General features: G+C 40.2%; 1 protein-coding gene across 2 annotated transcripts in view; it reads right to left on the reverse strand.

Moving 5' to 3' along the window:
• LOC117527882 (carbonic anhydrase-related protein 10-like) overlaps positions 1-18,907 on the reverse strand; it is a 230,611-nt gene that overhangs the window by 128,714 nt on the left and 82,990 nt on the right. For both annotated transcript variants that reach the window (XM_034190384.1, XM_034190385.1), the window contains exon 3: positions 4,471-4,613. In XM_034190384.1, the coding sequence (XP_034046275.1) occupies positions 4,471-4,613 (143 nt within the window). The remainder of the gene's footprint in view (positions 1-4,470; positions 4,614-18,907) is intronic.

Below are 18,907 nucleotides of genomic sequence, written 5' to 3' on the forward strand. Positions count from 1 at the left end.
TGCCCTGCTTCAGTTTTATCAGGGACCGAGCTGCTTCACGTCCCGGTGCCGTGTGTTGGAACACTTGCTCGAGGGCTCTTGTGACTGCCGGGAGAGGAGCGCAGGCGGGAGATTGACGTCCCCACTCGGCCATTGCCCAGGCTGCTGCTCATCTGGACAGGTGAGTAATGATGTAAGCGATTTTTGATCGGTCTGTCGGGAACATGGAAGCCATGAGTTCAAAGTGCAACTCACACTGGGTGATGAACGGTCTGACATCTCCGGAATCCCCTGAAAAGCGCTCAGGATGGGATAACTGGTTGCAGATAACTGCCGCTGCTGCAGATGGCGGCCGGGCAGCTGACAGCCCCGGTGAAATGCTTGGGCAGTGTCTGACGTAGCCTGAAGATCGAGCCGGGACAGTAGCTGACTCATCTAATCACTGACTGATGCCATGAAAGTCTCTTGGCAGGTGACGAGTGCACTAAAGCCTGAGGTTAGCGTGTCAAGCTTTTCTTCCTGTTGTGCAAGCTGTTGGCTGTGGTGCCGTACCGCCAGGTGGAATGGATCTGAGCCTGCTGTCTCCATTGTTGGCCAGTTTGTTCTGACAGGAGGATTAGGTTGGAGACAAATGCAAGGCTCAGGGTCACAGCTCAGTTTACAAAAAGATTTTAATGTGCAGGCAAGCAAAGGTCGGTACACGGAAAGGCAGTCCAAAACACAGCAGCAGTACCAAGATCATCAGGCGAGTTGCGGTCGGAAAAAATGGGCAGGAGGTTGAAAACACACTAAAGCAGGCAGATCTAGGAAACACGAGAACAAGAGCTGGGATGATGGCACAAGGCGCAACAAACTGGCAAACAAACAACACCACCTGTGAGCTAATAAAGCCACAGGTGCCAATCAGCAAATTACAGACAGGTGTGCTCGGTGAGATCCAGAAGAGGGGCGTGGCCAGAGAGAGAGAGAGAGAGAGAGAGAGAGAGAACCACAGACAGACCCCAACGCCAAAATCACAAGCACAGAAAAAAAAAAAAACAATAAAAGCAAGATGTAAATAAAAACAAACCAGAAAACCCCGCAACTGACCAGATAAAACGTCAGGCCCTGACAAGAGGAAAAATTCTTACCGTGTTTCCTGAGAGCACAGTACACTTTCACGGTTTTTTCTTCTTCTTCTTCAACTTTTATTGGCAGCTTGTAATCTCAGTGCACTACCGCCATCTACTGTACTGAGGTGTGATCACTTTGGGATGGCAATGGACAACTAAACTAAAACAAACAAACAAAAAATAAAACAAAACAAAAAAAAACAAACAAAGCAAAACAAGCAAACAAAACTAAAGTCTCCTCGCAAGTTGAGTTCTTTTCAGAAAATCTATAACTGCTTTGGCTGTGGACTGAGCACCAGGTAAACTAAGTAGCATTTGCGATGTCCACATGCTACATTTAGCTTAAGCTTTACGCAGGACACACACAGCGTCGCCGCAGCAACCAACCAGTCTCGCTTTACGACAACTGTCGCAACGGCCAGGCTTTTTTCTCCTCGAAACTCCGCGGAGCACTGATTTGTATCTGAAACACATAGATCAGTGTCCGCGGACTGCCATGGACTTATAAAACTTGCGCGATGTCGTAAAAAATGAACACTTTGCGATAGATATTTTAAAAACTCAGTGACAATCACGATTACAGAGTAAAACACTAACAACACCCCCCCCCCCCCGCCCATGATGAAATCCGCGGAATATCGCGGCTCCGCTGAGTTTTCACAGCCCTGCTACAAATATGTCACTCTTAATCTAAAAACATCTTTTAAAAATACTGGGTAAAAATCCACCACAAATCACCAGAATTCAGAAAGTGTTCCCAGCTGATCAGCTCCACTTTGCTTCATGTTTTCACAAAATGATATTATTCACTGAAAATAGTTGCATGAATGTACTTGGTTTAAACGTGTACTTTGGTACCATGAGAACAGAATATGTCCAGATGACACAACTTTCCAGTGGCCCACTTAAATACACAGCAAAATTGTGTTAGCTCGATACAATATGATCATGTGTGACTGATGTACACATTTAAATCAAGTGCATTTCCAGCGTTCCAGTAAACACCATACAAAATTTCAGCTGCATATATGTGTTCATTAGTTGTTGAGATATTGGGATAAAAATGGGTTATGACACTGATTTCACTGTTAAAAAGGAAAAAAAAAAAGAGTGGTACAGATAAAGACAGTAAATTCAGTAATATGGTGTTTAATAGGAGTAATACTACTTTGTAAAAATAAGAAGCAAAAAGTTGCCGGTCATAGTGAAGTCCAATGATTTCACAGGGACTGACCCTATTTTCAGTGTGTCTGGATCATATCCACCTACAAAACAAACACAAATGCTATATTTTTACTTCAAAAGAAAGCCATAAGAATTATTTGTAAGGAACCATATCGTGAGCCAACAAATCCATCGTCCGTCTGTTTGCATATTTTGAAATTTTGGGATTTGATTGATAATATCATAATAAAATTTATGTTCAAAGCACAAAATAAACTTCAACCACAGCATGTCCAGGACCTATTTAAAATGCGGGACTCCAGTTATAATTCACGAGGGACATTGTTATTTCAGAAATCAAAGATACAAACTACCGCAAAAAGTCATTGTGTTTCTGTAAAAGGTGTTAACATTTGGAAAAACTGCCCAGATAACATAAAACCACTTGGTACTTTGGTAGGCTTTAAAAGGCTCTACAAAAACTATTTGATTGCTCGTTATAGTATGTTAAATTAGGTTTATTGCTTTTGTCTTGTTTTGGTGTACTGCTGCTTGTACATTTGTGTTTTTGAAATTGTAGTTCAGAGATCAATTTATATTTGTATTAGGTATATGGATAACTTTTGTATACATATTTGCAATTTTTATTTTTATTTTTTTGGTTAATGGGGTAGGTGTTTACAAGCTTTGCTTCTGTCTGCACCCTTCTGGCCGCCTGGGTGCACTGTTGGATTATTTTCTCTTTTTCTTTGTATGTTTTGTTGATTTGTTTTGGATTCATGTGTGCCGAATAAATCATTCATTCATTCATTCATAAAATAATTTTCTGTAAATGTTAATATGTTATCGGCGAGCACTTCATTCCACTCCACCATCAAACCTCTGTGCTCCCACGAAAAATTGAAAAACATGTTGTGAAATAGTAATTTATGAGTCTTTTATTAATCTGTCTTCAGGATGTTATTGTAATAAAATGTTTGAAATTTGTGTTAGAAGTCTGATGTGAAATTTTGGATGGATCATTAAAAATTGTGGAACATAAAGGCCCGGTCATATGGCACACAGCGTTAGCTGAATGAAAAAAAAAAAAGTCACAAATCATTGAGAAAAAGTGGACGAATGAGCCCAGACTTCTCCCATCAGAGCGCATAAAAGACCGAAACAAAACCAAAACTAACAAAAGAAAATGAAGCGAATGGTGACCTTGATGCTTTAAAACAAAATCAAAATGAACACCAGCATGTGATCATTTCTGCAGCGTGTCTGTGCTGTCCACAGACTCACTGCAGCTGCGCTGTCTTGACAATGTGTGCACGTACACGTACGTCGCAGCCAGAGACGTTGAGAGACTGGAGAGTGAGAGATAGAGAGAGGCTGGAGGTTGGACTAGTTGGACGACAATCAAACGGAACGCTGATGGTACGGGAACTACACAAACAATGAGGAACCGTCAAGACAGAAAGCAAAACAGAATCATCAGGATTCGTTCACATTTTTCAACAGTTTGAAAATTCTGATGAAGCGCCAGCTACAGGAACGAAGATGGATGACGGTTAAACAATGTCTCCGAAAGTCAATCCAAGTCCAGATTTCTTGTTTCGTTTTGGCTTCAGTGTCCTTCGTTAGTGCCGTGTGAACGGGCTTTTACACCCACAGCCATTCTGTACATAATACACAAAGTGTAATGGATAAACTGATAATGAGCTGCTTTTCAAGGAAAAAAGTAAAAGCTTTATGCGTGACTTTGACTACGGTAGACAATGTTACACTCACCATAATGTTAATCTAGTGTATAACATCACCAATCGCTTTAACAGTTCTCTGCAAAGATTTACTGTGATTGCTGTGCAAAAGGATAAAATTGTAATGCTTCCTGAGCAGAGTCAAATACACCTGGGAATTCTAAAACCTTCCGATATGGATGAAAAAAGCTCAGTGTCTATCAGACAGATGTTTCTTACCATTTTGATTAAGGGAAAGAGCCTGTTCCATGTGAAGAATTAAATCCCAGCGCTGTCACAAAAGGACAGTCCTCTGATTCACACTGAGGAATTTGACAATTTATGTCTCAAAATGCTGCAAAATGTCCATCAAACTCACTTCACTGTTCAGCCTCAACATAATATTAAAAGATCCACCTGCTAAAAATCTGTTTAAAATTATTTGTTTAAATCAACAACAGCTCTTATGTCATCTAAATAATGGCAATCCATACCTTGCGTCCTCCAGCGTTGAGCCTCAAAGGGGTCAGGTAGGGGTCAAAGATCATGTGACTGGTCTCTATGTCGATGGGCGACTGCCTCTTTCCTATGGCACACAGGTTCCAGGCTGAGTGGACCAGACCCCAGAAGGATGGGACTAATTTGTGGTCAGAAAGCAGAAAAAAGCAACAATAATTAGAGTTTTGGTGGTCCACCGTTTCACAAGATACAATTATGAAAACAGAGAATAACAAGATTAAAGTGTAGTGGCATAAATACAGATGTGTGTTTGTAAAATACAATGAGTCCTCACAGCAGAGAACGTGAAAGAGCCTTAGAATGAGACTTAGACTTAGAAAGAGGGACTGAGATGAGTGAGAAACTAGTACAGGAAAATATTGATTCAACATCAGTGGCCCTATTGATCGTGGATCCTAGTGCATTTGGGGTGTGCCCAGCTCATAGTGTGTTTTTTTGGGGGGCGCAAAGTGAATTAAAGCAATGAAACCGTCATCTGTCATTGCCTTGAAGATCCAGGGTGCACTAGACTCAAGCACATTGCTATTTAGGTGGTGGACTCAAGTGAAAGGTTTTCTGGCGAAGAAAGGGATTTGCATGTAAAGCGCCAACACACACAAATGGATTGTTTACGGGATCAGCTACCAAAGCGCTCTCAAGGGAAGCAGTAAGTTGAAGTTTAGCATTTTTCAAATGTTTGCCTTTATTTCTTTTTTAATATTTGTTTTCAATTCAATTTTGTTGAAGTTTGATGCACTAAAACAGTCAACAAGCTGCTTTCACAAGTTGGAAGTAGAAAAACTGTCATACTGGTCATCATAGCAGAATTCCTATTGTAGGTGATGACATGAGGTGCCATCAGTTTCCAGTGCTAATGGCACAACAATAATTTACTTCACTGAAAGATACTAAAGGATTATTAACTGAGCACGTGGTCTGTATGGAAAAATATCAGATGGACATCAGCCAATCAGAACACGCGTAGTGTCGCAACCATATAATAATGTGTTCTATTATATGGCTACGACGCTACGCGTGCGCTGATTTCCGGTCTGATATTTTCCCATATCAATTTCAATCAATTTTTTTTTTATATAGCGCCAAATCACAACAAACAGTTGCCCCAAGGCGCTTTATATTGTAAGGCAAGGCCATACAATAATGATGTAAAACCCATATCTGACTGGTTACCATGACAATCGGTCAGAAATGCGTATCGCATTACTTACAAACCAGAGAGCTAAAAACACGATTAGGAAAAACCAAGGCAGACATGAACGTAAACAAAAATCTAAACAGCACTGGAAAAAACACACAGACTGAAAGCTTACCAGCTAACGACCAGACCAACTGTTAGCAAGTTCTTCATGGAGGTGAACAAAGCGAACAGGTCTGACTACAAGCCCAAAACCAGCCACAGCTTTCATATTCAGGTGATACCGTAGGTTTGTGTGTTTTATATATATATATATATATATATATATATATATATATATATATATATATATATATACTCTCAGGCGCCGTCGTCAGCCTGTTTCAAGCTGAAAACCTCCACATTTCAGGCTCTATTGATCCAGGACGTCGTGAGAGAACAGAGAAGTTTCAGAAGAAGTCGGTTTCAGCATTTTATCCGGATATTCCACTGTTAAAGGAGATTTTTTTAATGAAAGACGTGCGGGCGGATTGCAGCGTCGGCTCGCAGCCGCCGCGACGCTCCGCCACAGGAAAACACCTCTGTTGCCTTAAGGACAAGTTGGAACATGTCCAGCTGTTAAACAATTTCTCATATACTCACTCCACTGAAAGCCATCAAAAGCCATCCTGGATTTTACAAATGGTTATCAACACGGAGGTGTTTTTCCTGTGCCGCCGCACCACGCCGGCTGCGTCCCGACGCGCGGATCCGTCCGCTTGTCTTTCATTAAAAAAAATCTCCTGTAACAGTGGAATATCCAGATAAAATGCTGAAACCGACTTCTTCTGAAACTTCTCTGTTCTCTCACGACGTCCTGGATCAATAGAGCCTGAAATGTGGAGGTTTTCAGCTTGAAACAGGCTGACGACGGCGCTTGAGAGCGCTGCGCGACGTCTCGCACCGTGGGAAGTCCTTAAAGCGACAGTATCACCTCAAAATCTCTCATCAGCCGTTAAAATTTTCACCGAAAACCAGCTAAATTTTTCGAACCGTGTCCACTTCGATGTGTCTCACAGGTTTAGAAAAAGTTTTGATCAAACAAAGCGCCAGTCTCTCAGCAACATCTCAGACAAAGGAATTCCGACGAGGGGCTGGACGACTCCTCCCACAAGGAGTGCTCACAGGCGAATGACGTCACCGACAGGTGTGGAAAAACTCACGCATGCGCACGAGGGTTCAAGCATGTCTGATGTAAAAACATATGAATGAAATCCATATAGTTTTTGAAAAAAATAAAAAGGACCTATACTTTATGGACAGACCTCGTATATATATATATATATATATATATAATACCCATAAAATAAATGAATTATTAACCTCGCTTGCTCGGTCTGTACAGGATTTTCAGATCTCTGTGTTTTTCGCACGGATCTCGCTAATGCTCGGCCCGTACTTACGCCTTGGTCTGATATTTTCCTGTACAGCTCTCGCAATCGGTTAATAATAATAATAATTTTGTATTAGCATTGTGCACAGCATTATATACTTTATATATATATATTTTTTCCCTTTTAACAGAGCAAGGAATTTTCAACACAGTTCATCCAAACATCCCAGTTTTATTTTGGATGCTTACATTATTTTACTTTGCACATAGAAACAAACTTATTTATAACACATAGTTTAAACCCCATGGATATGTTTTGTTACTTCCAATTACATTTTCATGAATAATAAAATACTTATTAAATAATTACTTAATGTAATTTTAAACTTGCTCATACTTTTGAGTTGACTGTACTAAAGCACATCCCTGTGTGCACAGGCATGTAGAGTGTGTGCGTCATGAACCCGCCCATGTAAGACGTATCTGAATACAGCACTGTTTAAATAGCAAAAAAATTCTTGTGTTAAAACCAATTTGTTTGTTTTTTTGTCTAAACTGTAATCTCATTCTCCTGCATTAAGATTACAATGCAAGCATGAATGCTCCACCTGACTACACCAGGCACAAGTGTTCTTGCTCCTTAAGCAATGTTGGAAATAGACATGAAAATGACAACTGCTTGATTGGAAACCAGCAAATAGTCCACAGCAAGTCCCAGCCGTTAGATTGTTGGTACAATCCCTGCTCACAAATAACTCAGCTCACAAATAACTCATCTTCTGCAAAAACAAATACAACAGAATGTTCATTGTGATATATTAGCTATTATTTTCTTGCATTTGTCAGATAATCTGTATGAAAATAAATAACAAAAAGTGACTGCACAGGAAATAGGAAATACAAAAATACAAAGTCTGCTTTATTCTCCAATGCTGAGGCCAGTGGAGTTAATTGTGTTTTCCTGTAATTGTTGCTTATAATTCTCCAGCAATTTAACCAAATCATACGTTGTAAATGTATCATACAAGAGTCTATATTTTATAATATACCAGGCTGTCAAGCAGTACCATTTATGACTGTAAAAACTCAAACCCTGCGTAGGATTGGATCCTGCAAAATCAGACCACTATCTGATCCACAATCACTCACAGTTTGATTTCAGAGGTCTTCCAAGTTGCAGTGTTAGTGACAGACCTGGGGTAGGACTGGGTGTGAATGTCGGAGCTGACAGCTGATGCAAAGACAGCCAGATGTTTGCTGCAAGCCTCAGCTCTGCAGTAAAACACACCTTCAATAAACACACAAATGAGAGGTTGTGATGAGCTCAAATGTCATAATGCACGTCAGAGTGTGGGTTAATGACAGTTGTAATACAACCGTCATTCTGAAACATAAAAACCTCACTCGACAACTGTAGTAAATATTCTGCTCAGACTTACTGACAGATGGCATCTGTAGTGATTGTTACATGTTATACTACATAGTATACAGTCAAAAAACTGACTCACTGGATTGGATTTCCATCTAATAAACATATGTAGTCTCAACTAAATTAAATGAAATTATCTTGCATGGATTTTCTTTTTTAGATGGGCTACATATATTTTTATTAGATGGAAATCCTGCACATAATTGAATTGAGTTCATCCAATGAGTCATTTTTTTTAGCGTACAGAGAACATACACTACTTTAATCACAGTATTCACTGTACACTATGAAAGGCTTTGTAGTTTTTTCCATATTCATTAACCGACTGACACCTGGGAGTGACCGCCAACAACCACAACTCTCTCATCCTCTTTCTCTGCCTATCAATCCATCTCTCCATTATTATTCAGTGGGTTTGGGGGGGGTGAGTGAAGTGACAGATGTGTCAGCTGTAACCTGCAGAGTACAATCCTGACCCCTGCCCGGCTCAGAGCTGCATTTCAACACACACACTGATACATCTGTGTGTAAATGTGCAGGAGGGACCATGCAGGAAGTCTGAACGTGCACATGCAGATTACCAGCTGAACAGATATGAATCTGATTTTCAGGTGACGGAGGTCAGATCTTTCTGTGTCATGCAAACAACCCAAAGTCAGATTTCTTTCACAATACACTTGGTTCATTTGCATATGAGGTCTAAAATCTGTGCCATAATCAATCTTCCTGTGACCTCTGTAAAAATGACTTGATTAGATACAGATCCAGTGTGTGTGTGTGTGTGTGTATTGGGGATGGTGCGAAAATGTTGAACTTAGTTACTTCATGTCTCTTAGTCCTTTGTCTAGATTTTGAGATGACTGGCTGGAGCTTAAAGTCAGCTTTAAGTTAGCGGATGTTAGCATGTGCGCTAACATCTGTAAAATGTCTTGTACATGACTCCAGAGGTGTCAGGGTACAAAAACAGCATTTTCAGTTTTATAAGTGTTTATTTCTCACTAGTTTTTACATAATATATGACAAAGAGGATATATTTACATACAAACTAAACAGAGTGTTGCAGCTAACCACCAGCCTGTGGCGTCAACCTGTTAACATCCGCGAAATGTCTTGTATATCACTTCAGAGTTGTTATTAGGTTCCAAAAATAGCGTTTTCAGTTTAAGAAGTGTTTATTTCTCATTAGCTATTACATAATGATGAGAAACCGGTACATAAACACACAAAGCAAAGTGATTTTGGAGAGACCAGCCACTGACATCATAATGTGGTCACGCCCGTCACTCAAAAACAAAACTGAACAGATTGGAACAGAATGTGACTTTTTAACCTCTTAAAATATGTCAAGGTTTGAACTTGTCTAAGGTCTTTGTCCCAGGAATGTCCCCTGTGAATTTGTAGACCCTGGCAATAATAGAACCGGTGTCTCCCACCAATCCACTCCCCTAAAAATCGGTCCCCCCGATGACGCAGCTCACGGATTAACACCTTGTTTGTGCTTCAAACTGCACTCCAGTCATCATCTATCTCAGCAACAGATACCTGAAACTTTGTACAGCAATAATTTCCACATAAATTCAGCATTATTTCATCATATAGGTGGTGGAAGTGCTCAGAGCGCCGCAGCTAAACGAGCTGCTAGTTGATGCGTTCACTGCACATTGGACATTTCAAAGCATCATGAAATTTCGCCTCGTTTCTGCTTAATATGGACTTTAGAATGATTTAAGAGATTTTACCTTCATCATCTGATGGTTAATAATCCCATTGATCCATTTGATTGCTTTGGGTGAAGAGACTCTGTCTCAGACGTGCTGCTGTGGTCCGAAATGACGCATGCGCAGATGCTCTGGGACAAATGTCAGGTTCAACGATATGGCTATAAAAGATTTTTTAGGTCTCCTTCCCACACAACTAAATAATGACACTTTATTAGGACCCCTTAGTGCCTTTATGTGAATGCAGAAAATACCCAAGAGCACGTGTTTAATGAAGCAATGGGAAATGGGTTCATCACAATGAGAAAAAATTCTATAATTTTATGAATGTCACAAAAATGAATGTTAACATTTGCAGAAAAAAGAAATATGTAACTACTTCAGACCGACAGAAATCCAAATCTCCACGTGTCCCTGAAATGTACATTCTGCAGCCATGTGAAAGTAACCAGATATTCATGTTCTGAAGTTGTCTGTTAAGGAACCAGTCGTGTTAACTTTCAATAATAAAAATGGTAACAAACTGACTGTCTAGTGTGACCCGAGTGTGGCACTCCCACTGCCGAAGCTCTGAGAACATGTGTGGACCTTTGCAAAACAATCGGATTACGGCCATGAGAGAGAGAGAGAGAGAGAGAGAGAGAGAGAGGACAGCAGAAGTAAGACACGAGAACGATGGAGAGAGGAAGCCCTGAGGACCGTCTGCTTAAATATTAATCAATCTGAGTTCAAATGTTGGAGAGAAGTGAGTCAGACACAGAAGACAGAGAAAGACGGAAGAAGGAGTCACCATACGAGGTCTGTAAGAAAAGTATCCGACCTTTTAATTTTTTTCAAAAACCTGATGGATTTGAATCACGTGTGCTTGCATGAGCCAACCTTGAACCTTCGTGCGCATGCGTGAGTTTTTTCACGCCTGTCGATTGCGTCATTTGCTTGTAAGCAGCCTTTGTGTGAGAATGGGTGGAGTCTCTCGTCGTTTTTTCTTTGCAAGGAAATGGCGGAACGACTGGAGCAGCGCGACTGCATCAAATTTTGCCAGAAACTGGGCGACAGCCAGGTGGAAACCATTCAGATTATTCAGACGGCTTTCGGTGACGATCTTCTGGGCATCACACAGATTAAGGAGCGGTACAACCAGTTTAAAGATGGCCGCACAACGGTGGAGAGTGAGCTGCGCTCCGGTCGGCCATCAACACGCTGAAATGACCAGATCATTTCCAAAGTGAATGCCGTGGTGATGCGGGACCGTCGTGTGACTATCCGAGAAATTGCGGAAGAGGTGGATATCAGCACTTTTTCGGCACATTCCACTGTGACAGAAGATTTTGCCATGAAAAGAGTTGCAGCGAAATTCATTGGCACGAAGCTGACAGCGCAGCAAAAGAGCCTCCGTGTTGAAGCCTCACAGGACATGCCCTGACATGCCCAGTTCGTCCACCATTCAGAAGATTCAGGCGGCTTTCGGTGGCTTTTCAGTCGTGTGACTATCTGAGAAATTGTGGACGAGCTGGGCATGTCACAACATGTCCTGTGAGACTTCAACACGGAGGCGCTTTTGTTCCGGCATCAGTTTCATGCCGATGAATTTTGCTGCAACTCTTTTCATGGCAAAATCTTCTGTCACAGTGGAATGTGCCAAAAAAGTGCTGATGTCCACCTCTTCCACAATTTCTCGGATAGTCACACGACGGTCCCACATCACCACAGCGTTCACTTTGGAATGATCCGGTCACTTCAGCATGTTGATGGCCGCCCGGAGCGCGGAGCGCTCTCCACCGTTGTGCGGACGTCTTTAAACTGGTTGTACCGCTCCTTAATCTGTGTGATGCCCAGAGAATCGTCACCGAAAGCCATCTGAATAATCCGAATGGTTTCCACCTGGCTGTCGCCCAGTTTCTGACAAAATTTGATGCAGTTGCGCTGCTCCAGTTGTTCCGCCATTTTCCTTGCAAAGAAAAAATGACAAGAGACTACACCCATTCTCACACAAAGGCTGCTTACAAGCAAATGACGCAATCGACGGGCGTGAAAAAACTCACGCATGCGCACAAAGGTTCAAGGTTGGCTCATGCAAGCACACGTGATTCAAATCCATCAGGTTTTTGAAAAAAATAAAAAGGTCGGATACTTTTCTAACAGACCTCGTATATCTGAAATAATATTTTTGACTTGTATGACTTCATCATATGACTTCTGTACAACTTCATTTTGAAGTCATTCATAGCAATTAATCACAAAATATTTTCCTGATCAGTGGTGTTCAAGTTAGCCAAGAGGGTGCAGGTTTTCTTTGCAGCCACTGACTCCAGCAGGTGATTTCACTGATGAACTCATACCATCTGCTCAAAGTGGTGTTACTCAGTGAAATTACCTGCTGGAGTCACTGGCTGCAAAGAAAACCTGCACCCTCTTGGCTCTTTCTGGATAATTTGCACACCACTGCTTTAGATCATCCATCTATGCTTCTTGGTTGTTGAGTTATAAAAGACAAAGTTATTTTTTTGGTCCATTTGACAATCTAACCATCTCTAGATATCTGTCCAACTAATATCCCACTAAATCTGATCGATCTAGGCTTCTTGGTTGTTGAGATATGCAAAAAAAATAATCAAAATAAATAAATAGATAAATAAATAAAAGTTTTTTTGGGCCATGCTTTCCATGTCTATGACCTTTGATCAAACTCCCCCAAAATCTAACCATCTCTAGATAGCTATCCAAGTAATTTTTCCAACAAGCTTAAATGAAAGCTCTCCACCTATTTTTGAGTTATGTTGTCCACAGACACACAAACATGCCTGTGAAAACAATACCTTCCTTCACTGGCATGCAGGATAAATAGTCAAACTGAGTTTTTTTTTTTTTCAATTTGCATAATTACCCATTACCCATAATATTACCCATAATTACCAACGCAAAATCCAGTAAGTCCATTTTTAAAATGGAGAACAACACAGTTTAAAATGGGAATTTAAAGGAAAATGCACTACAAATAAATAAATAAGCAATGCAGGCAGTATGGTGGTTTAGTGGTTAGCACTGTTAGATAGTGAGTTCAATTCCCACCTGGTGCCTTTCTGTGTGGATTTAATTTCTACCCTCTGAGCCTTGACTCTGATTTTGGATCCTGACTGCAGAACTTTAATTCTGATCACTGATCTTGGATCGTTATCACCGAGTTTTGATCTCTGAGTTTTGAGGCCCGCAGAAGAAGACATCCACTCCCATCTCTGAATGCAACTGCACCTCAAACAGAGAGAAATACAAAAAACAAAACAAAAAAACAAAACTGATGGACTGATGCAGAAGGTGGGAGCAAAGCAACAATAAGGATGCTGGCTGCCATTAATCACCATAGAAGAAAAAAGGGTGCACTTGATTTACTCCACAGGGTCACGTTTTGAGAAGAGCGCATTTTGTGTCTATATCTATCTATCTATCTATCTATCTATCTATCTATCTATATATATATATATATATATATATATATATATATATATATGTTAGCAGTTTTATATGACAAAATAAACAAAACATGGAAACAAAGTTTGATGGAAACCTGTATACAGTGGAGTTTTTGCAGGACAGAGACACCATGGAGGGCGCCATCTTGGAAGTACTACTGTTACAATGTCAAAATAAAGGTTTAATGTCAAAATAAAGTTCTGAAAATTAATTCCCAAAATTTTCATAATAAAGGTTGCACATCATTGTGTCATGTGCAAGCCATATTCGAAAGCTGAGGTCGATCTGACAAACAGTCAGAGAGATATGTGAGCTACATACCCACACTCAGACGTTTCTTACTTTATAGATAAGCTTTTCTGTCTTGCTTTAATTACTTTAATCAGTATTCAAGGAATCATGATCAACAACCAGATACTTACATTTGATTCTGATTGTCCCGATTAAAGTACTAAAGGAATCAGGATCAAAGGCAGGATCAGAATTAAAGTTCAAAGCAAAATAATTCAGATCATAACTAAAATACCAAAACCAAGAGATAGCCATTGATGCAGATGAACACCAATATTTAGCCATGTCTTCAATGACCCAAGGACTACTGTTCCAGCACAGTCAGTTCATACTCTTTCAAGTCCTTCTGAAATAACTTATGGACAATCAGACAATTAAATGGCAACAAAATCATCTCTTTGGTAGTGATAATCAGGGCCAAAATGTTATAGTTTGTATCAGGACACCTGTTTAATCTGTGAGATATGCCTCGTGAGCCAGTCTGTGTTCGGTGCGAGGAAAAAATGAGATTCTTCACTCAACATCTCTTTCCATTTAAAGTAACAGACAGCAGAAGAATGTTCCTTTGAGACCTGAATACTTTTTATTTGAAGGATGCATCATTTCAGTCTCAATGGAATTGTTTCAGCATCCAGTCTTACACACCTGGTGAATAATGTTTCGACCTCGACAGCACAATCAGCCCACAGACAGTCACAGTGTTTGGGAGAATTTTTGCTGCATGTCAGACGTATTGCAAGACAATAAATAAATAAATAAATAAATGAACACAAAAATAAAAATGGTGATGGAGCTTTGGACACACACTTTTCGTAACAATTGCTCCCATTAGCAGATTACACCGTAAGAAAGAAGAGTTAGAAATATACAAAATGACAGCTCTTGAAGAGATGAGCTTGCAGATAGAAGGGGAGTAACTGCTGTTTTGTCTGGAGTTTGGCCAGTTGATCCGCAATCAAGGAGCCAAGAGTCGAGGCTGAGAGTAGAGCCAGAAACTTGGTGGTGGGAAGCTCAAGCTGTGATGAAGTGACAGGCACTGTATCAAACCTTGTACCTTTGGGATAACTCACTTAAACTAACATCAAGCACAATCTATTTGGACTGACCCACCTCGCTCAGAAAACAACAGCCATTAAATAGATTGGTTACCTGTAAAAATATGAGGTTTGCCACTTTCAGAATTGATGTGTTGCAGCTTCTCAGTCACAAAGACTGCAAATGCCTGCATTAACCTTTCTTGTTCTTTATAAAAACCAATTTATCCTCAAAAAATGATTTCATTATCAGCGCTTGCTACAGCGGACGTCATAACAGAAAGTCCCTTATCAGGCATCCATTCTGTGCTGCAGCAGCATCCGCTGCAGATCTGACTGTCTGTCTTTATGAAATGCTGCTCACACACTCTGGAGAAGCATCATAAGTGCATGGTTTCTATGTTAAAATCAATGTTTATGTATTTATTTATTTTTGTTACCCTTAAAAACCTTTCATGAGGAGCCCATTGTCTCAAGAGCCTTCTAAATAAATACTTTATAAAAACAAACAAACAAATTTCTTTCAAAGTTTGTAATGTTGCAAATACTTAAAAACTGGAGCTATTGACAAAAATCAATTACATGTGCATTAATGTTAAATGTCCACCAGGTGGAGATTTTGCTCCATTTTAAGAACCTTGATTCCAGGTTGTTGTGGGACACATGATTTTTTCTGCTTATAGTAGCAAATAATCTAACCTGATTGATTAATCAGATAGCTACAAGTTCTGTGTTGCATTTGCAGTTCAGAGAACAACCTAAAGGTTTACAGAAATCAGTCATTGTGATGTTTTTATAGTTTGGTGAATTTTATACAGTAATGTGTAGTGGAGATTGTTACTTCAAAGTATTTTCCATATTCTACCTCAGAACATAACAAGAACGAACATGCAGGCTGGCTCTAAAAATGAGTAGGTTCCCACAGAAGCCCATGTTAAAATGCTCAACTTTAAAGGAGAAATAAACACGCTTAGTTCCCAAGAAAGAGACCCACTGCCAAAGCCGTAGTCATTTTTTTTTTTTTTTTTTGTAATTTGACAGCATCCAAATCTTACAATAATACAGTGAAACCAAGACCCTCAAGACTTGGACCTTCATTATCCTGCAGAGATATTGCCATCATCAAACACACCTATCGAACAACTACATGACCCCATATGCTCTTCCCAGGAGTCTATCGATCACAGAAGCAGAGTACCCAGAGACATGAACATCACTGCCGAAATACTGTATTTCCACAACATTCTGCAAAACTTCCAAAGCACATGTGCATACGTCTGATTAGCAAGGTTGGGTAGGATTACTTTGAAAGAATACATGTGGATTACATGTATGTATGTACTTACATTTGGATTACTTGTAATCTGATTACTTTTGGATTACATTTCAAAGTAATCCTACCCAACCCTTCTGATTAGCCATGACCACACTGATGCCAGACTGATGTGCTCGAAATATTAAAATATAACATGTTAACCCTTGCAAAACCATGAGGTGCTAACAGAGCTTTAAAAAAAACTTGATGCAACCTGCAATATCAGTTCAATTTAAAAAAGCAAGCATGCACCAATGGTTTTGTACAGCTTTCAGTTAAAGTTGTACAACTGCAACACACTGGAAAACATTTAGATGTGAGACTCAAAAATTTACATTTTACTGACAGCACTCATCAGTAAATAACAACAGTAATGCGCCTCAAAATGTCTTGCTACTTTCAAACACTGATGCAACTCCACTGTAATCTCCTTTGTGTCCTCTTTACTCTTTCTGTTGCAGTATTTTCTGTTGAATATATTTTCATTTCTATCCTTCTCACTGGTATCTCTACCTCTATATCGGTACAAAATGCCACAAGACGCATAACTAAAGAGATAGTATAAAGAACGTAATGCTTCTCGTGATAAAATATAACATGTGAGAGGAATATGCAAATAATCAGCGTGGATGCTAAGAATTAGTGTTTCAGGAATCATTCATGCATAGTTTAAGGTGCTTTAGCTCAAGACATATGAAGAAACATCACAATTTGAGCAACACTTGTCTTGTTTGTTCCCCTAATCCCCTAGGTCCGAAGTCCCATTTCTACCAAATGTATGTGCATGAAGGTCAACCCCAGAATTGCCCTGAAATGGTTAGTTTCTGCAAAGGTCAAGGTCACTAGAGTATGGTCCAAATTTTAATTTTTACGCCAGTGTCTTCCAAACCTGCACAGGTGTTGGTGGGTTCTGGAACTTCCCATCAAATTTACCAAAGTTCAAAGTCAGTATGGTCAAAGGTAAAAATGTTATTTTACTTTTTACTCCAATTTGCACTAAACATGCCATAGATATGGATTAGGGTTCTGGAATTGCCCAGGCTAGTTAACATTTACCAAAGCTCAGTGTCATTTGGGTCAGAAGTTCAAATTTTAGTTTTACACTCTGATTCCCACCAAGCTTGACTCACATATGAAGGTGGGTTCAAAAAGGCCAGCAAGGTCAAACAGGCCAAATGTCAGTCACTGAGCCCAAGGCCATGTCCACCTGCCTGTTTGCTGGCTGAGTCTTCCCAGGTCCTTTAGCTGCTTTGTAGCAAATCTGGTATGTTAATGATATTTGACCCCAAAATTGCCCTTAAAAAGTGTATTTTGGTGAAGGTCAAATTCAAGGAATGTGATTTCAAAACACGGCAGTATGGTTGCTTTGTGGTTAGCACTGTTGCCTTGGAGCAAGAAAGTTGTGGGATCGCTTCCAACCTGTGGCCTTTCTGTGTGGACTTTGCATGTTCTTCCTGTGTTTGCGTGAGTTCCCTTCGAATTCTCTGGCTTCCTTCCACATACAAAGTCATGTACGTTAGGTGAATTGTAAACATTAAACTGATCATAGGTGTGTGTGTGGTTGTGAATGTGTTTGTTTGTCTGTAGGTGGCCCTGTGACAGACTGGTGTCCTGTCCACGGTGTACCCTGCCTCATGCCCTGTGATTGCTGGGATAGGGTCCAGCCCCCTGTGACCCTTAATTGGCAAAACTGGGTATAGAAAATGGATGGATGGATGCTTTGAAACCCAAGTTGGACGATATGTGGCACACACACATAGGTGCATTCCATAACTGTCCGGGCAAGGTTAGCAAGAGATTAATCATTTGAATGAAGGTTAAGGTCATTGGGGTCAAATGTCAGACTGCCATAGCCCTTCCTCTCCTAATGTCCATGCATACCTAGCAATACTAACAGTGGCGGTTCTACACTGAGTTATTCCCCGGGCGAGGCCACCTCAGAGAGCCCCCTCCCCCACAAACCCCCCCACAAAACTTTGCACAAACAGCCATCTTTAATTATTATTTTCAATATTTTAGAAGTCCCCCTGCAATTGCAATTGAAATTGACATCAAAAGACCATAGACTACAATATAACTCTTATACAAAAATCCATGAATTGGAAATTTGAATGAATATGCCCTGCTGTAGTCACTTAATCTAGTTGTGTCAACCAGTCCCACGTACCTTGGTTGTTTAAATATTAAACAATTTTTTAAATACAATACAATTAATTGCATATTTTGTTAAATTCTATATTTTGTTGAACAACCACCTTATGTGGTCAGGGTTAACAAAACTAGATTCAGTAAAATATTTTATAATTTATTAACGTGTACACTGCATCACATGCAGGCACACAAAAATAAAGGTCAGATCCAAGTCACTTCAGCGAGTAATGTGAACACAGCTCAAGTTCGAAACCGTCCTTATAAACAGGCAGGCTGTCCATTCGGCAAACTTTTTTCCACGAGTGGGCAGTTTGTCCTCTCCAGTGAGATTCAAACCCATTCTTACACCCAGTCTGTCTGCTTTCAAATGCTTTTTATTAGGGATGTCCCGATCCGATCACGTGATCGGAAATCGGGCCCGATCACATGGTTTCAGACTTGATCGAAATCGGACGTTGCATCCCGATCAGGAATCCGATATAGATTTTATCCTCATTAT

This window comes from Thalassophryne amazonica, chromosome 16, assembly GCF_902500255.1.
Source record: "Thalassophryne amazonica chromosome 16, fThaAma1.1, whole genome shotgun sequence".
Taxonomy (NCBI): Eukaryota; Metazoa; Chordata; class Actinopteri; order Batrachoidiformes; family Batrachoididae; genus Thalassophryne; species Thalassophryne amazonica.